General features: G+C 43.6%; 1 protein-coding gene across 2 annotated transcripts in view; it reads left to right on the top strand.

Moving 5' to 3' along the window:
* Positions 1 to 20,254, top strand: part of LOC137625817 (neuferricin) — a 41,057-nt gene that overhangs the window by 9,071 nt on the left and 11,732 nt on the right. The window contains exons 4-5 of one of the 2 annotated variants that reach the window (XM_068356690.1): positions 5,666 to 5,916; positions 12,944 to 13,354. In XM_068356690.1, coding sequence (XP_068212791.1) covers positions 5,666 to 5,882 — 217 coding nt within the window. In that variant the 3' untranslated portion in view covers positions 5,883 to 5,916; positions 12,944 to 13,354. Of the gene's footprint in view, positions 1 to 5,665; positions 5,917 to 12,943; positions 13,355 to 20,254 lie in introns of those variants that run through there. The other variant, XM_068356689.1, reaches the window with a different exon arrangement.

The following is a 20,254-nucleotide window of genomic DNA, read 5'->3' as shown; positions in this document are numbered from 1 at the left end:
CTCTTCTCAGACGCATCGGATTTGGGTTGGGGTGCGACACTGGACGGTCGGGAATGCTCAGGTCTGTGGACCTCAAGTCAGAGGAGCATGCATATCAACGGCAAGGAGCTTTTGGCAGTTCACCTGGCCTTGATAAGCTTCGAGAGTCTCCTTCGAGACAAAGTGGTGGAGGTCAACTCGGACAACACCACAGCCTTGGCGTACATTTCCAAACAAGGAGGTACCCACTCCCTGACACTGTACGAGATCGCAAGGGATCTGGTCAAGAGATCGAGGCATCTCCCTAGTGACGAGGTTTATCCAGGGCGACTTGAACGTTCTAGCAGATTGTCTCAGTCGGAAAGGTCAGGTTATTCCAACCGAATGGACCCTCCACAAGGATGTGTGCAAGAGGCTTTGGGCGACTTGGGGTCAACCCACCATAGACCTCTTTGCAACCTCGATGACCAAGAGGCTTCCAATCTATTGCTCTCCAGTCCCAGACCCAGCAGCAATACATATAGATGCTTTTCTCCTAGATTGGTCTCATCTAGACCTATACGCATTCCCACCATTCAAGATTGTCAACAAGGTACTGCAGAAGTTCGCCTCTCACGAAGGGACAAGGTTGACGTTAGTTGCTCCCCTCTGGCCCGCGAGAGAATGGTTCACCGAGGTACTTCGATGGCTGGTAGACTTTCCAAGAAGTCTTCCTCTAAGAGTAGACCTATTACGTCAGCCACATGTAAAGAAGGTACACCAAAGCCTCCACGCTCTTCGTCTGACTGCCTTCAGACTATCGAAAGACTCTCGAGAGCTAGAGGCTTTTCGAAGGAGGCAGCCAGTGCGATTGCAAGAGTGAGGAGAGCTTCTACCATTAGAGTTTACCAATCGAAGTGGGAAATCTTCCGAGACTGGTGCAAGTCAGTATCTGTATCCTCGTCCAGTACCTCTGTAGCCCAAATCGCGGACTTTCTCTTATACCTGAGAAAAGTTCGCTCCCTTTCAGCTCCCACGATCAAGGGCTACAGGAGCATGTTGGCTTCGGTCTTCCGGCATAGAGGCTTAGATCTTTCCAACAATAAAGATCTACAAGATCTCCTTAAGTCTTTTGAGACCTCTAAGGAACGTCGTTTGACTACACCTGGATGGAATTTAGACGTGGTCCTAAGATTCCTCATGTCAGACAGGTTCGAGCCTTTACATTCAGCCTCCCTGAAGGATCTCACTCTTAAGACTCTTTTCCTGGTGTGCTTGGCCTCAGCTAAAAGAGTCAGTGAGCTTCATGCCTTCAGCAAGAACATCGGTTTTTCGACAGAAAAAGCCTCTTGTTCTCTTCAACTTGGTTTCCTAGCCAAGAATGAACTGCCTTCTCGTCCTTGGCCTAAATCTTTTGATATTCCTAGCTTATCAAAGATCGTAGGCAACGAGTTAAAGAGAGTATTATGCCCCGTTAGAGCTCTTAAGATCTATTTAGCTCGTACGAAGCCTTTAAGAGGTAAATCTGAAGCGTTATGGTGTTCGGTTAAGAAACCATCCTTACCTATGTCAAAGAATGCTTTGTCATATTTTATCAGATTGTTAATACGAGAAGCTCATTCACACTTGAGTGAGGAAGACCGATCTTTGCTTAAGGTTAAGACGCACGAGATTAGAGCTATAGCAACTTCCGTGGCCTTTAAGCAAAATAGATCTCTGCAAAGTATCATGGACGCGACCTTTTAGAGAAGCAAGTCAGTGTTCGCGTCATTTTACTTGAAAGATGTCCAGACTCTTTACGAGGACTGCTACACACTGGGTCCATTCGTAGCAGCGAGTGCAGTAGTGGGTGAGGGCTCAACCACTACACTTCCCTAATTCCATATCCTTTTAATCTGTCTCTTGAAATGTTTTTAATATTGTTTTTATGGGTTGTTCGGAAGGCTAAGAAGCCTTTCGCATCCTGGTTGATTTGGCGGGTGGTCAAAGTCATTTCTTGAGAGCGCCCAGATTAGGGGTTTGATGAGGTCCTGTTGTATGGGTTGCAGCCCTTGATACTTCAGCTCCTGGGAGTCTGTCAGCATCCTAAGAGGATCGCTGGGCTCCGTGAGGAAGACAGACTTACAAGGCAGAGTAATCGTCTAAGTCAACTTCCTTACCAGGTACCTATTTATTTTGGTTTTGTTATACTTTATTGATAACTGTCAAAATGAAAAAACTCTTAGCTTATACGCTGTAAACATATTAACTCTGGTCTCTACCCACCTCCTTGGGTGTGAATCAGCTATTATATATTCACCGGCTAAGTTTAATATTTAAAAATTATATTTTAATTATAAAATAAATTTTTGAATATACTTACCCGGTGAATATATAAATTAAATGACCCTCCCTTCCTCCCCAATAGAGACGCAGCGGGACGAGAAGAATTGAAGGTTTTGTTTACATTCAAGAGTGGTATCTGGCCGACAGTTGGCGCTGGTGGGCACACCCGCAACCTGCATAGCGATCGCTCGCGAGTTTTTTTGAGTATGTTGTCTGTCGAGCCGCAGAGTTGCAGCTATTATATATTCACCGGGTAAGTATATTCAAAAATTTATTTTATAATTAAAATATCATTTTAATGTTCAGTAATATACTGTATATTCTGTTAAATCTCATTTAAGAACTGAAATTGCTTGATGCTTAATGTCGTGGCTCCTCTAAGAACATTTCATTTTAAAGACAAGCCTGTGGTTTAACTCTTGCAGTTTGATTCTTAGCCTTAGTTTTGTACATTTAACTTTATTTTACAGTACAGTACTGTACTTGAAACAAAGTCATGATTAGAATCATGTCTAGAATTTTTTTCTACTTTGCCCGATAGTGGTTACCAATTGTAGTGCACAATGTATATTATTACAGTATTTTGTTCCTATGCAAAACAGACCTTTGTCATTTAAAATTGGTTTTCTCTGGTGTGAGCTAGAGACAGCCAATGAAGAATTATTGACGATTTGGCAGCCTCTTTCAACCAGTGTGTAGGATGGACAGGCTCCAACTCGCACAGGCAGGGGCAAGCCATTCTTACTCCGGCCGTTGTTCTGTTAGGAAGTGTGTTGTTGCATCTGGCCTTTGAAGTTTTTTTCTTTGTGTTAACTGTTTTTCTATTCATTTCAGTATGAGTGCAAATCAAGTTTGTATGATGAGAGCCTGTCCTGGTGAGGATGGTCATCATTGTGGAATGAACACGAGTCGTTTAAATGACAATCCTCATCCTCTGTGTCCGGCATGTAGGGGACATTGCTGCATGTCAGTCTTCTTGTGTTGTGTGTAGGAAGTAGTCGCCCTCCCATTGGGAGAAATATGATGTTAGAAATATAATCTAGACGGGATCAATATTCTTTGATGACTTCAACTTCGAAAGTGAGCAAAACATCTGAATCTCATTTTCCATTTTCTGAAATCCCCTTTCCTGCTTCAAGTCTTTCACAGGATGAGACGACAAAGGATGGTGGCCAAGTGTTTTATCAAGTTTTTCCTGACTGGATTCTTCTGCCTTCCATAGCCAAGCAGGAGACCCTTCGCTATAGGTTGATCCTCTTGCTGCATTTTATCCCCAGTCATTGAGCATGCTTCAACTGCAGCTTGCTGCACGTAGACTAAGAACCGCCCTGTTGTGCCATGGTCATCACCTCCTAGCACCCTAGCCTCCTATGATAATTGTTTTGTATCTGATCTGAGGTCAAACTGAGTTTTCTGGTTATTCACCTCATACATCGCTCTTTCAGTTGGAGAGCGACTCGCCTGAGCGCCCACCCTCGCCCTATATCTCACTTTCATCAGCGGGGAAGCCTGCACTTCCCCTTATGCCTAGAGGTCTAGGTATCCTTTACATAATCGACCCAAAGAAAACTATCCCTACGTCGAAGGCTAAAGGGAGGGAAAACGACGCTCGACAGGATTAGTGTTATGATGCACCTATTAAGACAATGATTCATCAGCATGATGGTAAAAGATGGGTGGTATGTCCGCCATTACACAGTTCCAGAGAGTGAGAAGCGTGTCCTCCAATCCGTAGTTCAGGGGATCGCACTATATTTCCTTGTGGTTCGCACCCAGAAGAATCATCCACGCAAGTCTCATGCCCTCGCTCTTTACAGTCTTGCCCTGTTCCAAAAGAGTGTCCTTCTTTCTGTCAGGATATTTCTTCTCCTCCTGGAGTTTTTGTGGAGTTGTGGAGAATGATGATGTGTTACCTGTTCATAAATGAACCCCACCGCCTCAATCTTGGATCTGGATTTCCCTCCAGATTTGGAAGTCGTAGCCCTGAAATTTCTTAGGGTGGTTCCCCAACCTCTGAGTTTGACAGCTAATAGTGTTAAGGCTAACAAGCCTTCTACTCCCAATTTCTGTTAGAAACCGACAGAAATGTGCGCCCTGCTGATCCACTAATGCAACGTCATTCTGGTACTTTATTATTAATTCTATTTCTAGTACTTTATTATTAATTCTATTTCTAGTACTTTATTATTAATTCTATTTCTAGTACTTTATTATTAATTCTATTTCTAGCTAAGCTACAACCTTAGTTGGAAAAGCAGGAATCTACAAGCCCAAGGGCTTCAACAGGGATAGTAGCTCAGTGAGGAAAGGAAGCAAATAAACTATATATGAGAAGTATTGAATAAAAATGACAAATTCGTAGAAAATTCCCTAACTAATACAAACTTACATCTTTCCATTGTTTTCTTCTATTTTAACAAATCTTCCCTAATGTTCACTTCTTGTTTGCATAGAAGCAAATGATTTGGCAACTATGTAGGTAAAAACAATTTGTTTTAAGTGGAATTTAACACTAGCCTGGGTAGTAACTATGAAACATCACCGACTGGTAGCGCTGACAGCACTGGCACTGTCTATAATCATTTTACTTTACGGTTATGTGACTGAGTAGTTGGAGTTGTATTTAACTATTTTTTTTTTTCTTTAGCATCATATTCCAAACAGCAGAGTGGTAATAAATAACAACCATTAAGGATTACTTATATAAAGAATGTACAGTATGTTCTTTAGTTATAAAGAATCTATGTTCTTTGGTTTATCTAAAATCAGATATTATTCGGGTTGTGATAATGCCCGTATTTGATCTTTGCTGTCTTTCAGCACAGTATCATAACAAAGCTCGCTATAGATCCTCATTGTAATGCAGTATCGGAAACTACAAAGAAGTGCAAAGGATAAGCTCTTGAAAACAATTGTACAGTATTTAAATGATCAGGTTAACAAGTAGTGGACATTTCTAACAGTTGATATGTCAATTGTAAGAGAGTAGAAAGATATATTATAGTTATAAAGTCCATTAAACAGCAAGAAGTCAATCGGAAGATTTCTCAAAAAGATAAAAAAATGATTGTACCTCTACACATTGAATCTTGCTATAAGATAACTTCAATACCTGCATATTCATTTTGATAAAATATGATACAAAGTTTGGCACTAGGTAATCTGTAAATTGTTAAGTTTAACAACATTATACTGTACTACCTATGGAACTTTAAACAAGTCAGTAGGAACTCATTGGATCTGCATAACACTAAGTAATTAATAAATAACTAATAAATCTTATTTGTTTCATACAAGTTTATCTTGCATACTTAGGATGTTGCCTAGCTTAGAGAAATTGAAAAAGATTTAATTTTCCTTTTTTGTCATTTTCATTCAACAGTGGAGGCATCGACCGTGACTGGGCTGGGGTTCCTCGGAAGTTATACACACCAGGCCAAGGCAATCCCAGATGTGCCTGCGTAAAAAACTTTGGGCCTCCTTCCCATGATCCTGAGAGAAAAGTCCACGATGACATAGGTGATTTAACCAACCCTAATTTGGAGGAGTATGAAGGATGTAAGCCTGAAGAAACATCATGCTATTTTACAGACAAATAACTACCGTACAGTACTGTACTGCATCTTTGAACAGGTAATGTTTGAAAGAATTTGCTTGCGTTCACATTATAAAATAACAGTCCAATCTTCCTAACGACTATAAATGACATAGGCTGACCAGTGTAAAATACTGCGAGTCAGTTCCATTTATTAATTTTGTTTCAAAATGTTTTTGGGCTCGGCCATGTCGTCCTGATGGAAGGTTCCTTTAAGTAGCCTTTCCAAGGGATATTTGCCACAGCGATACTCACAGAGAAATAAACCGAAGGTCTCCAGGATTCTAACTCCTGGCGTGGGTATCCAGTTAAGGATATCGCTAGGGATCGGGGACGTATTTTTTAGATACGACACATAGCAATCTTCACCCCGAATAGATTTAACTCTTTGATATAAGGGGGAAGAGTGACGAAAGAAAAAGGGTGCCGATCGAGGTACCCGGTGGACCTCCTATCTGTACTACTACCGGCCACCATTCCTTTTACTTGTAGCGTATAAGCTAGGTGTACCCCCGAAGTGTTCCCGGTGTTTTATTGCAAGTTTTCGGAATAATCATGCAATCTCCAGCATCTTCATCCTCTGGAAAGTTGAGTATTAATTCTTTCCTATGTATAATTTTAGGCTCCCTTCTCACAGTTAAATTTGAATAATTTAAGTGTGTTTGGTCGAGTGTTGCCATGACCAGAGGCGGCCAACTTACGACCGCTGTCGCCGAATATCATTACATTTTATTTAGTTAGTAAGGCGACAATTGCTGGTATTTAGCTATAATATTAGCTAGTTAGGCAAATTATACAAGTGAAGATCGTGCATACATAAAAATTATTATTCCTCTTCCGATTATGTAACTTTACTTTTCGTATTAGGCAGAAGCCCCGCCCGTACCAACCTTGCCGGGAACCCTGGCGGTACCAACATGGCCGTTGTTCCTTCCAGAGCTAGGTTAGCCTGGCTCATATATACGTTAGTAAAGTAACTTCCCACGTATAGCTTCACCCTATCATGCATTATTAATTCAGGTGATGATTTACATCCTCTGGAATTACGAATAATGTTCGATATTCTCTTTTAGAGAGAAGAAGCTAAACCCTTCCTCCCTCCCTGAGTACCACCGCCATTACAGGTGGCAACCATTGTCTTTCCTCATTGCTGTAGAGTAGAACTCCGGCTTTGGGTTAGATAGTAAGTAAACACCGTCTTTCTTCATTGCCGTCGAGTACTCGGCTTTGGTATAGATGGTAATTAACTCAGGGTGCCCTTGTCTTACCGCCGACGATGTCACCAGCAAAGGAATCATGTTTCCTCTGCCACCGACGACGTCGTCGACACAGGAAGCCACGCTTTCCCAGTCCACTGGCGGAGGTAAACGGCATACCTGCCGCCACCTCTCCTCCAGTGAACTACAGTATAAGACTCTTTCCCTTCCCCCTTCTGTCTAGCACAACATTCTTTCGCCGGTATTCTGACAGTCATCCTGGCTTGCCAGGTTGTCTGCGTTGCCGGCCGGGACCCTACCAGCAGCAGTTAGCCAGCCGCCTCAGCAACATTCCTCCTTATGTTCTTCCTTCACCGGAAGTGAATGTCACAGGGGAAGATTGAGCCGGCCCTGACGGCTGCCGGTGGGAAACCCAACATAACTTTGAGAAGTCTTTAGCCCTCTCTTGGTCTGCCATCCATAATTATTGCCGTCGGCAGTACAGCTGGTGGCAGGTCTTTTGTGGATGGATGGAAGCTAGAATCGGAAAGATTCTTACCCCTTCCATTAGAACTCTCATTCTGGCAAGGAGACAGTAGGCGGCCTGATAGTCCTACACTTCCAATAGTTGTGCTAAACCATAATAATAGGAAACTCTCCTTCCCTAATGCTTTCTCTCTCTCTATTGGTTAGTGCCGCCAGGTACTAACCTAACCCCGGTAGTACACCGGCTGAACTACAGTATACAAAAAATACCGTAGTACAATTATTTTCTAACATACTCTTGAGTTTCCTTTCACAGTCTATTGTTGGGACCACAATATAATGTTGAGGTTGAGTAATCCCTCAAGACCCAGATGAATCCTTTGATCATCGGGACCCTATTAAATCACCGATCAGTGTTAATATTGCGGGTAGATAATGTTAGTATAGCGCTTGCTAACCGTAATTCTAGTCCCTAGAGTTACTCTTACCTCGTATTCTCCCTATCAGGGAACTAAAATATTAACTACTGACGGAGGTCTCAGCAATGACATGTGAGGAGAAACACAGTTATGTGTCTTTTCTACTTCCTTTCAAGCTTACTATCCTAAGCTTTCATAAACGACAGTAATTACTATTGTTGATAAAAAGTGTATGCTTTTATATCACTGATATAAAAAATGATGTACTCATTAAGCCAATTTTCCTTTACAGGAGGAGCCAATGGAGAAGTGTGCAGCCTTAACCTGCAACCACAAAGGCAAAGACTTTTGTGGCCACACTAAGTGCAGGACTCATGCGCCCTGCTGCATCATGTCGGGAGTCTTCAAGAATTGGGACTCGAAGGGTTGCCCCACCAGTTTGACCCTGCTGGCCAACGGCTTTGGAGAAGCTCCCTCAGTCAACATAGAGTCTAGAGATACAGCGAGGGAGACCCTTCGCATATAGATAAGTAGATTCCAAAAGAAATTTTCAGGGACCGTACTTACCCAACGACTCCCTAAGGTGCCTACTGTTCCCCAAGGCTCTACCAAATGTGGTGGTGCCCCGGGAACAGGTCCTGTCTCCCTCATACAACTGAAGATCGACGCGGACATAGACAAGGCACTGGAAGGCATGGACATCCACCAAGAACGGATGTCAGAAGTGTCCACCGATACAGAACAGGACCTACTGCAAGAATGCCCTGAAGAAGACGTGGATCTACCACGCACTGAGGAAGAAGGATCCGTTTCGACGGTAACTGAGGACCCTCGGTTCGCCATGACGGCATACCACATGTGCCGTCAACCTCTTCAACCCCAACTCCTCAAGCAACTACACAGGTCGACAAGAGCGAAGCACTCCTCACTTCGATCCAGCAGATGTTGGAATCATTCCGGAAGGAACAGGAAGCGATGAAGCAATCCATCCAACAGAACAAGAGACAGATACAGGAAAGGGACCGCCCTGGAACGTCCAGGGGCTCTATTAAGCCCCTTAGAGTATCAGATCTCCCTCACTGCTCCGAAACCAACCCCTGGAGGTATGCGGAGCACATGCCCATGATGAATGGGAAGCTATTTGTCTCAGAGAAGTTGGGGGCCAAACTGTTCAAAGATCTTGAGTTCTGGCCCAGCTTTTGAGCCTATCCAGACTGTTACACGAGACTGCGGGATGACCTTGCGTCCCGTGAGGAAACGGTACCGAAGGAAGTCAATATCTTCGAACATGACAAGGCACAAGCCATCCTTGTGAAGTCCTTGAAAGGAGCCGGATACACCAACTCCAAAGTCTCAGTACTGAGCAAGAGGCATCCCACCTTTGTTGCTCCTTCCTCCATCCCTTTCTCCTTTTTGGAGAAAGCTCTAGAATTTGTCATTAAGGCAATCCAAGAGGGCAAACCCTGCCCATCTCTAAAAGAATGCAAACCATTCTCTCTAGCAATGCTTACCTGCGAGGAGAAGTGGAAAGACGTCCATCTAACCTTCTTCGTCTCGAAATTGGATCCAGAGATAGCAGGCCAGCAGTTCAATGAGAACCTCCCGAAGTTGCCAGACCATCTTCTGAGGAGAGAACAGGAGACGAAAGAGAAACTAGCGGCCTCCCTTTCTCATCAGAACTGCCTGGAAATGCGCGCAGGCCTACATAATGCCCCAGAAATGTATGTTTTCCTGGCTAAGTCTCACATGGATACCGTTGTGAAGGACTTATATGCTTTCATCAAGTCAAGAAGGACCTATAGAGAGCACATGTTTGCCTCGGCAACAGTGAAACACGAACCCAGGAAACTGATTTCATCGTGTATCTGGGGCAACAACCCTTTCCCACAGGAAGCGGTCCGAGAAGTCATAGCCAAAGCAGCCACGGAGAATAGGAACCTTCTCCAAAAGTGGGGCATGACATCAAAAAGGAAATCCTCCTCAGACAGAGGTCCTCAACCTAAGAACAAAAAGGTAAGGAAACCACGTAAACCTACGCAACTTCCAGCCGTGACCATGGCAACGTTGTCTCAACTGGTAGCACAGCCTCAAACCACCTTTCAGATGGTCCCTCAACAGCTGGTAGCCCAGTCGCCAGCATTTAATCCTGGCTTTGAGAGGCAGTCGACCACTTTCGTCCTTATAAAGGAAAAGGCCAAAGAGGAGGTTCCTCCGGAATCCCCTCACGGGCAGAGTAGGACGCGGTCACGGACACAAGTCCTCAGTACCCCCCAAGCACTGAGGGGTTCCAGGTAGGAGGCAGATTATACCACTTTCGGGATCGCTGGACCTTCGATCCCTGGGCCCACAGCCTAATCACGAGTGGACTCGGGTGGAGATGGAACAGAACTCCACCCTGCAAGTATCGAGGTATATAATTCTAGGAGATGTACTATCTCCCGTTGGATTGATAAAACAATACACGAGGGTAAACGGGGATAACATCTGAAAGTATACTACAGCGCATAGGCTAGGTAGCCTAGCGCGAGACGAGATCTCGGTTACCTAAATTGCCGAAACTCTTAACGTATACGATCGACAAAAGGAAGAGGAAATTATGCATAAAATATATATCTTTACTAGTATAATTGTGCCTAAATAGCTTTCATAATTTATTAATGCTATTACAACCAGGATAGTCGTTCTGCTAACTAAATAACACATGCATAAAGAACGACAGCGCCCATGGCGCCTCCGGTTACAGGCCTAGCTCCTTAACACAATAAATTACTCTAATTTCACTGTGAAGCAGGAGCTTAACATTATACACTGTAAAGTATAAATACTCAACTTTCCAGAGGTAGAAGAAGCTGGAGATTGCATATTTAATCCTCACAAAAGCAATCAAAAACGTTAGATCAACAGGGAAAACCACCGTGCGAATTCGCTACAAAAATAGGAATGAGCACCATCTTGGATACTCGTAGTAGTACGGGAGGAAGGGTAACCTTGATAACGGCTCCCTTTCTGTTTTTCGCCACTCTTCCCCCTCGAAACGAAAACGCTATTCGGGGTGAAGATTGCCATGAGTCGTATCAAGATATACGTCCCGATATTATGCGATATCCTTAAGAGAAATTTTAAGGATATTCGTGCCAGAAGTTAGAATTCTGAAGACCTAAAGGTCAACTCTCTGGGAATATCACTGTAGCCAAATATCCCTTAGAAAGCTACCTATAGGAACCTTCCATCAGGATGACATGGCTTGACCCCAAAAAAACAGTAATGTAAGAGTTCTATAATATACAGTGAATATTTATGATGCTTATGTATGGATCTGCTGCTGTACTTACTGCTTTTTACCAGTTCATAAGTTATTCAGGAGCATTAATTAGTGTTCTTTCTTTTTTTGTTTTGTTACTTGAAAAGAATAAGAATTTAGTGGCCTTTCAAATGCATACGACTTATCTTTCTCTTCACTTGTATAATTTTATTATCTAAATAAAAAATTTTTTTAAATCAAAATAACTTATTTCTATACATACTTAAGATTCATATTACTTCTCTCTCGAAGCTCGTCAAATTATTATTATTACTTGCCAAGCTACAACCCTAGTTGGAAAAGCAGTGTTATAAGCCCAAGGGCTCTGACAGGGAAAATAGCCCAATGAGGAAAGGAAATGAAGAAATAAACAAGAGAAGTTTAAGAACTATAATAACTTTAAAATAAATCTATCATATATAAACTAAAAATACTTCAAAATAACAAGAGGAAGAGCAACAGGATAGAATAGTGTGCCTGAGTGTACCCTCAAAAAAGAGATCTCTAACCCAAGACAGTGGAAGACCATGGTACAGAGGCTATGGCACTACCCAAGACTAGAGAACAATGTTTTGTTTGAATTTGGAGCATCCTTTTCCCAGGAGAGCTGCTTTCCATAGCTCAAGAGTCTCTTCTACCCTTACCAAAAGGAAAGTAGCCACTGAACAAAATTAAAGTGCAGTAGTTAATCCCTTGAACAAAAAAGAATTGTTTGGTAATCTCAGTGTTGTCAGGTGTATGAGGAAAGAGGAGAATGTGTAAAGAATAGGCCACATTATTTTGTGTATGTGTCGGCAAAGATGAAATGACCCGTAACTTTTAACTTTATTAAAAAAAATTATACATTTTTTTCTTTTTAATTGCCCGACCCCTCTAGGGTAGTGTTACAATCATATGGCAGTGTGTAGCAATACAATACTACAAAGTGGTTAGATCATATTCCTTTGCCTTTAGTCTCGAATTTAGAAAAAAAAAGGACTAAATCCTCTTTTTTCAATGGAAAAGCCTGAAAAGGATCTGCAGCTATTATCATTCTCAAATATAAAATTCTTTGAGACAGAACCAGAAGAAACTCCTTATACAATGACCTTTTCCAATAACCTAAGTAACCAAAGTTGCTGAACCTGAATCTTTTCCAAAGACTCCTCAGAGTTATCCGATTGTCCAGTTATAAAAGAACTATGGAACCCAGAAACCTTAGTCATTTTGAGATGGGAGTCATCACACTGGTGAATACTTTAGCAGTAGCCCTTAGAACAAAAATAGGCATTTGAATTGGTAAACCTTTGATATGTTTGTAGACCAAAGAAGATTATTGATTCCGGATGAATAGTAATGTGGAAGTAAGAGTCAGCCAATTCCATTAAAAAGATTCAATCTCTCTTCCTCACTAAAATTTGATGAGGACTGTATACTGTACCTGGTTAAGAGTTGAAACACTAAAAAACTAGCCTACATCACCCATTGCCATGGGTACTATGAACAACCTGTTCTGAAATATGGGGCATGGATTTAATAACTTTTCTATCGCATTTTTTTTTTCATCAAAATTTTGTAATCACTCATTTCAAAAGATGAGCTTTTGGTTGAATTATGTGAATAAATTCTGAATGGAAGCGAGTATTTGTGGACATAAGAATTTGATAACCTTCCTTCACTGCAGATAGGACCCAATGACTGGGTTGAAGGGTTTCTCAAACCTGATGAACCCCCAACTGGGACCTCTAGGGAAGGAAACAGAATGTCAAGAAGCATCGGCCATTGAATCCTATGAAGAAAAAAAACAAAAGTGACCTTTGAGAAAATTACCTTAAGCGTCTAATTGTGTTACGGATGCTACTGTACTTGAACTACCACATTAGTAATCCTATCTTGATCACCAAAGGGCCCCAATATAGAAGTAAATAAATTGAGTTTCTGCTCACTGGATACTGTCCCAACCTTAGAGCAACACAGTTGTTCTCTATGTTTAAGAATGTTTCATCAACCTTGCATTAGTTTCCTGAGAATCATCTGAAATAGTTTTATCTTAACAGGTTAAATAATTTAAAATAAGATTAAGATCTGGATAGTACGTAAATTTTTCTGTCCCAAGAGTTGAAATACTGTAATCCTTACTATAGACTATACAAAAGAAAAAAAAAAAAAATTTCAACTATCGCCATACTTCTTATTCTTTTACCAGAGAACATATTTCTTTAGTCAATATACTTTACAAAAATGGTATTCTAAGTCTTCCTATTGTTCAAATTAATAATTGAATGAAGAGTAGTTTTTTAAGAGCAACAGCAAGATTGTGAATTTGATTAGTTGCATAAATCAAAGACCTCTTTTGCGGGAAATTGGGTCTTGACAAAAGACAGTAAGAAGAATTAGTTGGCATATTTTCAACCTGAGGCAACAATTTATTCAATTTCCATTAGAAAATAAAAAATTTCAGATAATACATAATTTGAGAAATACAGTAGCTGCATTCACGGACATAATAGCATAGGTGCTATAAGCACTTAAAAGGGCCATTCTACTTGGATACAATTATGCACTAAGCTTTCTTTAAGACTGAAATAGACACCCAATTCAGCCTCTTCTGCTTCCTCCTCATCTTCATGTTCATATTCTGTATAATCTTCTAAACTGGAATCATCAAGCTTTTCTGTATGTTTACTACCTTTTGCGTTTGTTTGAGGCAAGGGATTCATTTTGGTAGTCGAGATATTAGCCCCCACACGATAGCTACTAAGGAAGTTTTGGAATGAGTTAGTGGCCGAGCCTACACAAGGCTGATCCCCTATGGTACTAAAAATATGATGCAACAAATTCTAAGCTTCAACTAAACCTTTTATAAGATATTTAACGAAGTATCAGTCATATTCTACAGGAACCATTTGAAATGGAACATAGTTGATAAAAGTAAATAAACGGATTTTGAGCGAAGCGAAAAACCTATTTTTGGGTGAGATGGCCATGTCGTCCTGATGGAAGTTCCTAAAGGGTAGCTTCCTTGGGTATATACAACTACGGCGATATTCCCAGAGAATTTACCTTAAGGTACCCAGAATTCTAACTCCTGGAGCAAATATCCCTAATAAAAGAACCAGGGATATCGCGAAATATCAGAGGACATATTCTTGACACGCCACATAGCAATCTGCACCCCGAACAGAATTAACACTTCAAAGGGGTCAATTGGCAAGAAAACGAAAACGAGAAAGAAAGGAGAGCCGCTCGCAAGGTATCTCTCCTCTCCCGTTTCGTAAGCGTGCATTGCGCCGCTCACGGCGCCATCTGTATTCCTTGTAGCGATACACGAGGTGCTACAGATACTGTATGTAGGGAGGGGAACTACAGCCCTTTAAAAGAAAGGGAAGGGCGGGTCCATCAGGACGACATGGCCATCTCACCCAAAAATAGATTTTTCGCTTCGCTCAAAATCCATTTTTTGGGCTCAAGCCATGTCGTCCTGATGGAAGTATACCAGAGCATTACTGTATCTGTGGATTCTCAAAACGTGCCGTACTCCCCGAAGGTATTTCCCGGCCAACTAGACCTAGAGACCTAAGATGTTACCGTCATACATCTTTTCAACTAACCATAGACCATATTAGTGCTTCCTGCCCCCTACAGGAAAGAGTCCTACTAGACTCTGGAAAAGTCTCGAAGAGTACATATACCTATGTATGAATAACAGACAAGCCAATATAGTGGTCTCACCCTATATCATGTAAAGCATAGTTTGTAAAGAACCACTGAGTCAATATGAAATATCGATCAGTTCTCCGTTCCATACTGGATTGGACAAAGGTTTATATCCGAGTAGGCGGAAAACTTGCATATCCGCCACCGTCCCCACAGGGCATGGAGTCCTCCCGCCAAGGGAAAGCATAAACCAATGCAAAGAATGCTTGCATAAAGGAATAATCTATTAGAATTATCCCAGATAAATATACATAGAACGTGATGCAAAATTATATCAAATAAATTGACACAGGTGAAGGAGACGCAAGGTTCACAAGAACCAGTTTATTGACAAAAAATAAATAAAACAGGTTAAACAACCATTATATAAATATAAGAGAAGGATAACCAACAAATAAGCATAAGCATGATAGTAAACAGAAACTTGTTCATCTGAAAGAAAAACATTAGCGCCACTTTTAACATACCGAGGTATCAAAATTATAAAAGTCTGTATTACTAATCAGTTACATTAGCGTTGGAAACGCTCGGCACACATGTCTGCACTTATGCTAGGTTCACCTTTGAAAGTGGAACAGTCAATGTGGGCAACCCAGTGCCCTCACACTTAGTTTGTAGAACAGTTCGTAACAACACACTCACCCCGGAATTAATCGTCCCAATTAAATCCACTGTTCCTCGCAGAGTTAAACAGCAGGGTTAACGACACAACCCACTGCTACCACAGACCTCTTTAGTTGCTCCACTTGCTTCGCATAGTGACGAAAGAACACTCTAGAAGACTTCCAGCCAGTGTATGAACGAAGACGTTCAAAATCCATACAATTAAAGAAATTTAAGGATGAGGCAACTTTCCTCGGATCGTGACCTGCGGGTGTACTGTCTGGATCCGCTCTGCGAATAAAATAGGTGATTTTCGCCCTAAGTTGTTTCAGTGATAAATTTGAGCCTGATGTTTCTCCCCTGAATAGTTGACCACCCCTGAAGTCTGAAGTTCTACGAAGATAGACCTTTAGGCATTCCACTGGACATAGAGATGCATCTTCTTTCAGAGGGCAGATTCTCCAGGGACCCCACCTGTTGGTGGGTAACTCGTTCTTGGCAAGAAACGTAGGATCCGGAAACAGGTTCAGTTCTCCCCCATCCAAGAACTGAATACGACCCTCCTCTCTCGAGAGGGCTACAATTTCACTAACCCTGGCCCCCGACGCGAGTGCAAATAGGAAAATAACTTTTTGGGTCAAATCCTTTAAAGCACACTCCTCATTGTTCAACAGCGAAGTGAAATGAAGAACTTTATCTAAAGACCATGAAATGGGCTTTGGAGGTGCTGATGGCCTGAGCCTAGCACAGGCTTTCGGAATTTTATTAAAAATATCGTTAGCGAGGTCGACCTGGAAGGCATATAAAATGGGTCTTGTCAAAGCAGATTTACACGTTGATATTGTGTTGGCTGCTAACCCTTGACCATGGAGGTGGATGAAGAAAGATAAGCAGAAGTCCGTCGAGATCTTTTGCGGATTCTTCGCCTTGACAAAGGCCACCCATTTCCTCCAAGATGACTCATATTGCCTTCTAGTAGATTTGCACTTATATTCCTCTAGGAAGGGACAGTATAAACGTTTTCTCACCGCTAGGGAGAGAAAATCATGAGCTGCAGGTTCCGGGTTTTCTGTGATGAAGCGCAGACAGTCGACTTCTGAACTCGCTGGGTCAGAACTGGATCTGGTAACAGTAGACACTTCAGCCGTAGTTCCAATGCCAGAGGGAACCACACGCTGTTCGGCCACTTGTGAGCCACTATTGCCGCTACTCCCTTGAAAGATCTCAGTTTGTTGAGGACCCTCAACAGAAGGTTGTGAGGAGGGAACAGGTAAATCCTGGACCATCTGTTCCAGTCGAGGGAAATCGCGTCCACTGCTTCCGCCAGGGGATCCTCGTACGGGGACACGTAAAGGGGTAACTTCTTGTTGTCTTTCGTCACAAAGAGGTCTATCTGCAGTTCTGGGACTTGACTCAAGATGAAGGAGAATGATCCTGCGTCTAGGGACCATTCCGACTCTATCGGTGTGAACCTGGATAGAGCGTCCGCTGTCACATTGCGGACTCCTTGAAGGTGAACTGCCGACAGGTACCACTTCTTTTCCGCCAGTCGAAAGATGGCCAACATCACCTGGTTGAGTGGTGGTGACCTCGATCCTTGTCGATTCAAGCATCTCACAATCACCTCGCTGTCCAGCACCAACCTTATGTGGATCGAGCGACGAGGGGAGACTTTCTTCAAGGTAAGGAGTACTGCCATAGCTTCCAGAAAGTTTATGTGAAATGTCTTGAATAGATTGGACCAAGTCCCTTGGGCCTTCTTCCAATGAGAATGACCTCCCCACCCCTTATTCGAGGCGTCTGTATGAATAGTCAACGAGGGGGGGAGGTGGCTGAAGAAGTACCGACTTCTTTAGTTGCCTGACTTGGGACCAAGGCCTGAGAAGCGTACGTAGACGAAGCGGAACTGGTCTTATCAGATCTCTTCGCGCGTTTGATGCATAACTTCTCCAAACTCCGGTTGCATCCTTTAGCTGTGCTCTTAGCACCGGGTCTGTTACTGAGGCAAACTGGAGAGAACCCAGCACTCTCTCCTGTTCGCGTCTTGATATCCTTTCGGAATCCAGAAGTCTCTTGACAGAACCAGCTATCTCCTTCCTCTTCTTCGCCGGGATGGAGAGTTGGTGTGACACTAGGTCCCAGTGGATTCCCAACCACTGGAACTTTTGAGATGAAGAAAGTCGAGACTTTTTTCTGTTGATCTTGAAGCCTAGATACTCTAGGAACTGGATCACCTGTAGGGAAGCTTGCAAACATTCTGTCTTGGATGCTGCCCACACTAGCCAGTCGTCCAGGTAAGCTACCACCTGGATTCCCTTTAGGCCTAATTGTTTGAGAGCTACGCTCGCAAGCTTTGTGAAGATCTTTGGGGCTATGTTTAGCCCGAATGGCATGGCTCTGAAGGCGTAGAGTCTTCGATGTAGCTTGAACCCTAGGTAGGGGGAGAGTTGACGATTGATTGGAATGTGCCAATAGGCGTCTGACAAATCTATGGAGACGGTAAATGCCCTCTTGGGCAGTAAGGTCCTTATGTGTTGCAGTGTTAGCATCTTGAACTTGCAGTTCACAATGAACTTGTTGAGTGGCGACAAGTCCAGAATGACTCTGATTTTTTCTGAGTCCTTCTTGGGAACACAAAACAGCCTCCCTTGGAATTTGATGGACTTTACCCTTCGGATTACCCTTTTCTCCAACAGTTTTTGAATGTACTCCTCCAGAACGGGGGTGGAGTGTTGGAAAAATTGAGGGCACGGGGGCGGAGTGCTGTACCAGCTCCAACCCAGTCCATTCTTGAGTAGGCTGTGGGCCCAGGGATCGAAGGTCCACCGATCCCGAAAATTCTGAAGTCTCCCTCCTACCAGTATCATCTCACTTTGACTGCTGTTGCCCTGAGGCCTTGCCTCCTTGACCGCGACCACCCCTGAATCCCCTCCCCCTTGAGGGGCGTCTAGAGGAACCTCTGGCTGCTCCTCTAGGCTTCGCTCGAAAGGTAGTTGACTGCCCTTCGAACGCTGGGTTAAATGCCGGAGACTGCGTCGACACGGCTTGGGGTACCCACTGGTACGTGGTCGGGGTTTGTGCCACCATCTGGGGCACTGTAGGCATAGGAAATTGCTGTTGCTGCTGCTGTCTGAATGGCTTGGCTGGCCGAGAGGGTAGCCTAGTCTTCTTAGTCTTCCTCTTTGGTTGGGGACCCTCATCCGGGGAAGACTTTCTCTTGAGGGATAGGCCCCACTTCTGGAGAAGGTTTCTATTCTCCATGGCGGCCTTATCTACAACCTCCTTGACCGCTTCACTAGGGAAGAGGTCTTTGCCCCAAATGTTGGAGGAGATTAGCTTCCTTGGCTCGTGCCTCACCGCAGCGGAGGCGAACACGAACTCCCTACAAGCCCTCCTAGCTTTGAAGAAGCTATAAAGGTCCTTCGTCACTGTGACTAGGTGTGTCTTAGCCACTACCATGAACATCTCATGGACCTTGGGGTCACTTGCCATTGTCTCCAGAGTTGTTTGATGAGACATTGAGGCAGCAAGTCTTTCTTTTGTCTCAAGCTCCCTTCGCAAAAGAAAGTCAGACAGCTTGGGGAGGTTCTCACCGAACTGACGTCCGGCAATATCAGCCTCCAACTTCCCGACTGAGAAGGTAAGATGGACGTCCTTCCAGTCCTTGTGGTCCATGGGTAGGGCCAAAGACAGAGGTTTACACTCCTCCAAGGAGGGGCATGGCTTACCTGCCTCGACTGCTTTCAGCACAGCCGTAAACCCTTTCTGCATAAAGGGGAAGGCTCTAGAAGGAGAGGACACAAAGGAAGGGTGCTTCTTACTCAAAGCAGGTACCTTCGAGTTTGAGAAGCCCCTCTCTTTCATCGAGCTTGACAATAAAGCTTGAGCCTTAGCGTGGTCCAAAACTATGACCTCCTTCGGCTCAGTTTCTTCCTTTGAGGCTGGTTCCTTCCTTAGACGAACATAACAGTCCAGATACGACTCCTTGCTGGGCCAGAATTCCACCTCCTCAAGGGGGACTGAGCCCAACTTCTCCGAAATGACGATTTTTCCCGTCGTCATAGGCATGTGCTCAGCATACTTCCAAGGGTTAACATCTGAGCACAAGGGAAGGTCTTTCACGCTGAGCTTCTTCTGGGGCCCACGTTATGCTGCAAGTCTTCGCATCTCCAGCTCCATTGCAGCCGCCTTCTCATTATTCTCCCTCTGCATCTGTTGGATCATTCCAACGATGGAGGAAGGGGTCTTTCCCAGCTCATCTGGGAGAGAGGACGATGTTGAGGGAATAGGTTCAGGGGCCTGAACCGGAGTAGCCGACACCTCGTCGACCTCTTCCTCTTCATTGTCTGGAGCCTGCTCTTCATCCTGGTCTTCTGCCAGAAGGTCATCTTCCAGACGCTCGGACACCTCCGACATCCTATCGTCCAATTGGATGTCCTGCAGGGCGTCCGCGACTTCAGAATCCACAGGGATCTGAACCACTGGTATCTCCACTTGAGGCTGGGGAATCACTGCATCAGCTGACGCCCTGGGGAAAAGGTAAGCCCTCATCTTCTCACTTGGAAGATAGGGCCCAGAAGTGTTCTTCTGAAAGCCCCTTACCCAGGTACGAAGCTTCTCCCTTGCTGCGTCCCTTGACTCCGCCGTCTTAGGGGAATCAAAAGCCTCAGTAATC

This window comes from Palaemon carinicauda, chromosome 33, assembly GCF_036898095.1.
Source record: "Palaemon carinicauda isolate YSFRI2023 chromosome 33, ASM3689809v2, whole genome shotgun sequence".
NCBI lineage: Eukaryota > Metazoa > Arthropoda > Malacostraca > Decapoda > Palaemonidae > Palaemon > Palaemon carinicauda.
This window is presented reverse-complemented; position numbering and strand designations above follow the sequence as displayed.